The 8,164-nt window shown below is 26.9% G+C and overlaps 1 protein-coding gene across 1 annotated transcript; it reads left to right on the forward strand.

Annotated features, from left to right (window-relative positions):
- The first annotated feature begins 3,298 nt into the window (after positions 1–3,298).
- Positions 3,299–7,205, forward strand: LOC113871895 (LEAF RUST 10 DISEASE-RESISTANCE LOCUS RECEPTOR-LIKE PROTEIN KINASE-like 1.1). Its single transcript, XM_027508986.1, has 4 exons — positions 3,299–4,182; positions 4,574–4,622; positions 5,873–6,131; positions 6,223–7,205. The coding sequence occupies exons 1-4, from the start codon at positions 3,299–3,301 to the stop codon at positions 7,203–7,205; spliced, it is 2,175 nt and encodes a 724-aa protein (XP_027364787.1).
- Positions 7,206–8,164: the final 959 nt, after the last annotated feature.

Raw genomic sequence — 8,164 nt, forward strand, 5'->3', positions numbered from 1 at the left:
ACAACTTGCATAATAAAAGAAAAAAAAAGTAAAAGAGATATCCGACATAAATAAAGTAAACAAATTATATGATTTGAACGAATAAAAATAAAAATATTAAAAATCTTTATGTTTTATTTAGATGAAATTTTTTTTTAAAAAAAGTATACAAAGATTTGAATTTTTATATATGTATAAGGAAGAAGAAAGAACAAACTAGTGAATAATAAAAACAGAAAAAGTTGTGAACCCTCTGTAAAAAAAACACGAGAGAAAATCCTCAACACAATGAGATTAATTTTTTGTTGTTGGAATTTTACATGAAAAATTATTCTCTTTTTTTTTATAAATATGTTGTGTCAAACAAGAAAAGATTATGTTTCTTTTTCTATTTGTTTACGTTATTTCTAAAATAACAAATGCAATGTACGCGTTTGTTCAGACAAAATTTTGTATTTAAAAAATATGATGATTAGCCGCCAAAAAAAGAATATATCAGAAGACAACTTGAGAATATTTTTTTGGCTCGTTTTCTAAAAATTGTTGGCACAATTTTCCTGCTCTTATGTCACAATGGATGTTGTAGTGAAAATTGTTAAATTTTTTAATATTAATATTAATTTGTATATTAATATTATTAAATTATTATAATTATATTATTAATTATAATATAAAATAAATATATATAATTATTAATAATTATATAGATTTTTTATGATTGTGCTTTTAATATAAATGACTTGTGATGGGTTAAGTCATTTTATGTACCTAATGAAAAATTTCTGCTCTTATTAGAGTTATATAACCATTATCTCATTTATTAGGATTATATAACTATTGTTCCATTAGATAGTTACTCTATAAGATAATAGCAATTAAATAAGAAAAATAGTATAAGTTACTTAAAAACAATAATTATTTATGATTTGTGAGTTCTCAAGTACATATTTAATATAATTATTTAATTACGTATAGTTATAATTATATTAAGATGTTATAGCGTGTATTATATATAATTGTGGTATCTTTAATTTTATATATAAAATTATGGAATACTTTAATTTAATATATACAACTTCTGCAAAAATGACTAGAATTTAACTTCAATTAAAAGTGTTTCGAGAAGTTATATTTTGCTATTGTGTAAATGGAGTCTAAAATAACTAAGCTCATACGTGTTGCTAAAGTAAAGATCAACAAATCAGTATTATCTTTAATCCGTGGAAAAAATATTTTATTCGGTTTTTTATTTTATTACATAAGGATGTATTTGGGTAATTGTTTAATGAAGCGTTTGTTTATCATTTTTTGTTATACGATAAATTTATACCATAAAATTAAATTACAAAATTTATTTATTTAAATTAAAATAGATCATTTTAATAAACTATACAAAAATATTATTAAAATAAGTTTTTAAAATTATAAAGTATTTTAATAAACTCTTTCAAACTATTCTTAAAACTCTTATTTTGCCCTAATATAACACATTTATTGAACACTAGAAGTTTTAGCCATGAAGTATTAATATATTATTTAACTCACATGGCACTTAATAGTTAACAAATCAGATCATATATTTGTATAGTATAAAATACCATCAGAGGGATTTCTCTAGCTTGGTTCCTTGTTGAGTCTTGAATGATTAGTTTTTAATAATAATGACATTAATGATAACACGGTGACGACTATGAAAGTATAAAGAGCAATATATATTGTGGGGTGAAAATGTGAAATTAGAAATTATAATTTAATGGGTATAGTTATGAATTGAAAAATATTTGTTTCAATCGCGTTAAAGTTCTATGAAATTTAACTTCAAAACTGTAGTTTCAATTAAAAAAGACACCTTAAGATGATTTAACTATAATTTAGGTCCAATCTGAATTTTAAACATCAATTTCTGTGTTTAATTTCGTGTACCAAACAGACTATTTATTTAGTAATTGTACTTTTCATTTTATTTTGAATCACAAACTTTCTAACCTAAAAATAAAACATTTTTTTTCTTGATATTATTTGAAGCTGGAATCTGAATCACGTTTAGTAGTCAACCAACAAGATTTTAGTCTTCCTCAACTTTGCTACAGATATGTAATCACTAATGACTTGCAACTTCAATCTTCGTTTTACTTTTTGAAGAGCGTTTGTTGAGATCAACAATTTGAAAATGCTGACTGTCTTAACCAATGATTTTATTCGATAAATGTTAATAAATGCAAATGTGTCTATAGTTAAAGAATAAAAATAGTGATTAATAAAATAAAAGTGAAGTATAGGAGTACTTAAGTATTAGCATACAGTTATTACATAAAAATATAAAAAAGATTAATACTTGTACTTTTAGTAAATAAAAATATTCAATACAATTTAATCTTTGAGTAATTATGGGCATCATCAATAATCTTATTCATTAATCAATCACGATCATGATAATTTCCTTTCATACTAGATGATTTCCGTTTGCTGTGTTGTGGGTTGAACACGGAACGAGAAAGTATATTGTTTCACACTGACCTTTATTTTGTCTGAAGATAAATATTTTCTGTATCATTTTAAGAGAAATTTTAATTTTTTTATAGTTAAAAAATATTTTTAAGATACATGTATATAACAAATAAATAAAAACAATTGTATAATATTATATATAATATAAAATTAAATTTAGCTGTTAGAATAACAGAAGTTGAAAGTGATTTTGTTTTATATACTTCTAGTCAATATTCACAACGAACAGCTAGAAAATTAGGTCTCAAATTTATGGTAATTAATTATAAATCCAGTTCGGTCGGGATCAACAAATTTATTACCTACTTATTTATTTATTTATTTAATTAAAGATAAAAATTATATTTATTTGTGTAAAATGTTAAAATATTATTAATTATTTTTATTATATCATAAATTTGATGAAAAATTTTATTAAAATAAACTGTAAAGAATTGATTTTATAAAATACAAAAAAAAATTATAAATATAAGCTAAAAAGAGTTTATAGGAATTATAAATAATTTTCATGAGTTTTTTTCCCCATATCTTATATGTAATTTGAGATGCATTTAGACTGTTTGAAATATTAGTTAAATTATTTTCAATAAAAGATGGTAATTTTCATTTAAATTCTAGAATTATTTTTTCTATAACTAGTTCTCTAATTAATTAACCATATTTATCTTTATATGTGAAATATAAGACACACGTCTACTAATTTTTCATTATAAATATTTTGACAAATATATTTTTTATTTATATTATTTAAAAGTTATATAAGATATTCGTTTGTTTAATTTTCAAAATTGATGGGGACCGACATTTTACAATGCACAGGACAAGGCTTATTGAAAAGACTTGTGAAATAATTTTCCTAGTCAATTGGCGTATCAATTGGTTCCAAATATTTTTATATGCTGTGAAGAAGTGGGAGTTACAACTTGCGAAGAAAATAATGGGAGGTTTTGATGACGTGAGAGTGAGGGGTTTGAGGGTGTCTGAGGTTTATGTTTTGTTTTGTGGTCTAACAGTGCTTCGTCTCCCAGCCACTGGGAGCCATGAAGCTTGTCCACACTTATTTGATTGTGGAAATCTTGGGACGATTGGATTCCCTTTTACCACAATAGAACGCAAGGAGTGTGGTGCTTTAGCAATCTATGGTTGTGATGATAGTAACCAAACAGCAGAGAAGCATGTGCGGTTGAACAATGGAGGAAAACGGTTCCAAGTTACAAAAGTTGAGCAGAGGTGGAGGTGGTGGTATAGTATTTCTATTATTGACCATGATTTCAGGGAGGTTTTGCAAAATGCTAGTTGTAATTGTAAGGCCTTCAGCTATAATATTACTCTCCCTCCCCACTCTTCTTTTGGTTCATTTTATATAGAAAAAAATATAACCGCATTCCAATGCAACAAAAGTAAAACCCTTAAAATGATCCCTTCAAATTTCTTCAAAAATAAAACCTGTTCTGAATTTGATATTTACTTCGGCCCTTCAAACTCTGACGATGCCTCCCTGCATTCTTTAGTGTCCACATGTTCAACGCATTACTTTCCGGTTGGTGAAGGTTTTGTGTTATCAGGAAACCCATGGCCATATTTTACTCCTAAATTTACCATTCAATTCTCCCCTTCAGATTATTGTAACCGGTGCCACCACAGTGCTGGCCATTGCCAACTTGACAACAAGAGTAAAGTTTATTGTGCCACAAGGTAATACTTCAACAAATTTTTTAAATGTTATTACATTTAATGTTATATTTATATAATAAAAAGTTAATAAATATTTTTTTAAAACTATAATATTTAATTTTATTAATGCATTAAATTATGTAATATTTTGTGATTATTAATAAAAATTTATTTTCCATAAATCCATAAAGTTTTATTGTAATGTTATGATATTTAATATCCTTTAGTACACATTAAATTTTTTCTATTTAATAAAAAATTTATTTATATAATTAATATATACCATAATTTGTAAAAATAAAATAAATAAAAAAGAGAAAAATATAAAAAATTAATGGATAATATAATGAAAAGAGATTAAAGCATTATAAAAATTGTTATATAAATTTATTACTACTTTTAAATTATGCAGGAGGAGGAGTGGAACTTGGAAACTAGGATTGGGGCTAGGTGACGTACAGATTTTTAATATTTTTTTATAATATTAGTTTTTTATTTTTATTATATTAATTGTCTTATCTTATAATTTTCTTTTATTGTAAATTTTTTTTGTGCAAAGAAATTATTTAAGTATATTTCTCTTCAGTTTAGTAGTTTGTGCTTCCAAATTTAATTGATTTTGTGCATTACGTATAAAACATGTGCATCAAATTTTGACATTAAACCCCTTCTTTTCCCAACTTTGTTTGAGAGGTTCTAACAGGTCCTTTTTTTTTTTTTAAGCGGAATATAATTTGAAACAAAATGGAATATACTTATTTGGAAATTCACTACCATGATACTTTATATACTCTTCAAAAACAAAATAAAATAACTTTTGTTTTGTCAAAACAATTCCGCTATATATTTGTCTCTTGTGTGCAAATCAGAAATAGAAGAGAACCCTTTTGGATAATTAACAAGCAACCAGGTAATAAATACTCAGATTAATATTTTACTAAATTTGAAGAAAAAAAAAAGAGGCGTATAAAGTGATACTCTAAATTTTTTAATAAATACTGTACTCAAATAATTTAGATTAATAAAAAAAATACATGTCTAAGTTAAAAAAAATATTATGTATAATATATTTCAAGTTATATTATTTGCTATATATTATTATTATTATTATTATTATTATTATATATTGTGTATATTTAATTTTTTTTATTTTATTTTATGATAAATGTTTAATTTCAAATAAAATATATTTTATATTAAATTTATTTAATAATAAATTATTATATTTATTATATTTAAACAAGTTAAGGAATGGTTAGATTTTTGAATAAAAATAAAATATTATTAAAATTAAACAAACTAAATTTTTTTAAAAATATAATAATATTATATTAATATATTTTCATATTTTTAATTTTATTATTATTAATATTTAATTATTATATTAATATATTATGTTATAATTATTTTTTATTTATAATAAATAAAAATTGCTTAAATATAAATTATATTTTATTTAAAAAATAAAAAAAATTAATAAAAAAAATTTATAAAAAAGTAATAAAAATAAAATAAGAAATTATATATATATATATAATAAAATTATATAACAAATAATATAAATAATATAATTTTAAATAAATTATATATAATATTTTTTAATTTGATATATATATTTTTTATTGATCTAATTTTCTTTTAGTACGGTGCACATAAATTTTTTTTAGGATAATACAGAATTTACTCAAAAAAATTGCTGGTAGCTGTTGACACACACTTTACAGGGCTCGGAATTGGAGCATCGATGGTATTTGGATTGATCCTCTTATGGCGTTGCAAACGAAAACATGGTCGTGGTCGTGCACAAGGCCAATTACATTCCACAAACGCTTATGCTGATCCCCACTCAGAGACGGAGAGGATCTTCTTTGGGGTACCCGTCTTCTCTTATAAGGACCTTCAAGAAGCAACCAACAATTTTGACCTCACTAGAAAGCTTGGAGATGGAGGCTTTGGCACTGTTTACTATGGTCAGCATCAGCATTATATATATATATATAGCTCATTTCCACTTTTACTTTTATGCATGATAGATTCACTAAGCAATAGCATTGATCTCAGGGAAACTCGGAGATGGAAGGGAAGTTGCAATCAAACACCTATTTGAGCACAATTACAGGAGAGTGGAACAATTTATGAATGAAATTGAGATCCTCACTCGCTTGCGCCATAAAAATCTCGTGTCCCTCTATGGCTGCACTTCACGTCACAGCCATGAGCTATTGCTTGTATATGAATACATTCCAAATGGCACAGTTGCTAGCCATCTCCACGGTAATTTATCAAGGGTTGGTGTGTTGACATGGCCTATTCGAATGCAAATTGCCATTGACACTGCTACTGCATTGGCCTATCTCCATGCTTCTAACATCATTCACCGTGATGTCAAAACCAACAACATTCTGCTTGACATCAATTTTTCAGTTAAAGTAGCAGACTTTGGGCTTTCAAGATTGCTCCCCAACGATGCCACCCATGTCTCCACAGCTCCACAAGGGTCTCCGGGGTATCTTGACCCTGAATATTTCCAATGCTACCAGCTCACAGACAAGAGTGACGTGTATAGCTTTGGGGTTGTTCTTATTGAGCTTATATCATCTATGCCTGCAGTTGATGCAGCCAGGGAAAGGGATGAAGTTAAATTGGCAAATCTAGCTTCAAAGAAGATTCAAAAAGGGAAACTTTGTGAGCTGGTAGACCCATCCCTTGGTTTTGAGTTGGACCATCAAGTTACAAGGATGCTAACTTCAGTGGCAGAACTGGCTATTCAGTGTGTGCAAGGGGACAGGGAATTGAGGCCTTCTATGGATGAAGTTGTGGAGGCACTTCAGAAATTTGGAAGTGGGAAATATGAGCGTGAGGATCTAGTGCTAAGAGATGAAAGTGCTGGGATCTCTTCTGGTGAAGAAGTGCATCTACCATCATCAGCCTCACAGGACTCAGGTCAAGTTGGATATTTCATGAACCAAAAGCTACCAGCTTCACCCAAGTCCTTGACTGAGAAATGGGAATGTGAATCTACTACGCCTAGTTCAAGGGGTTAATCACTTTTTCTAATGACAGTAGTTTTTCATGTTTTGTTGACAGACAATATGTTTGCTCAGAAAAATAGTTTGTAGACGCATCATTGGATGAATGCTCAGAAAAAACAAAGGGTAATGTAATGCAATTAATAATTTAAAATATATTAAATAAATATTAATTATGTTAAAATATTTGTAAATTTAAATTGTTACGGAAATGATAATTTCAGAGTCTTAAGGACACTAGAAAAAGTACGAGAACCTTCACCCAAGAAAGAAAAGTTAAAGGTAAAGAAAATATTTGTGTAAGATTACTTCTTTCTTATCAGTACATTGTAACTACCAATTGCCTAATTAGTAAGTGGTAACGCATGAATGCATGGGTGACTAAAATGTTTAGTGGTATGTATCACAAAAATATGTACATTTTGTTTTTGCAGCTTCTATTAAACTACTAAAAATTAATATTATATATACAATTAGATATTATATATTTATATACATTTTTTAAAAATATACTTAAAATATGAAAAACACCTCTTAAATATTCCTTTCCAATAGTTCAAGAAACAATTCTTTGTTCTTGTAAATCGCAAGATTATTCCACCGACTCACCAACATCTTTTTATGGGTGCATTTATTTTATGGAAAATAGTTGAGTCCTACTCGTAATTCCATGGGCATCACATCGGTCATAGTCTCTTTTTCCCTTTGAAATCTGAAAGAAAGATGCATAAAATTAAAGGAAAGTAATGAATATGTTGGGAAGAAAAGAAGCAACCATTCCCAAAACAGATGCCATGCTTGTTAGAAGCAATGAACCACCTTTGTCCCCTCACAATCATCAATATTCAAATTCAAACTCACTTTAACTCTCTTTTAATAGAGACGAGAATAGAGAGCAGAAATAACTCAGTAGGAGATGGCCGCATTGCAGAAAATCAAGCTATTCGCGACGCCGTGTGGCGTGGCGCAGAGCC

This window comes from Abrus precatorius, unplaced genomic scaffold (genome assembly GCF_003935025.1).
Source record: "Abrus precatorius isolate BTA unplaced genomic scaffold, Abrus_2018 Scaffold7, whole genome shotgun sequence".
Taxonomy (NCBI): Eukaryota; Viridiplantae; Streptophyta; class Magnoliopsida; order Fabales; family Fabaceae; genus Abrus; species Abrus precatorius.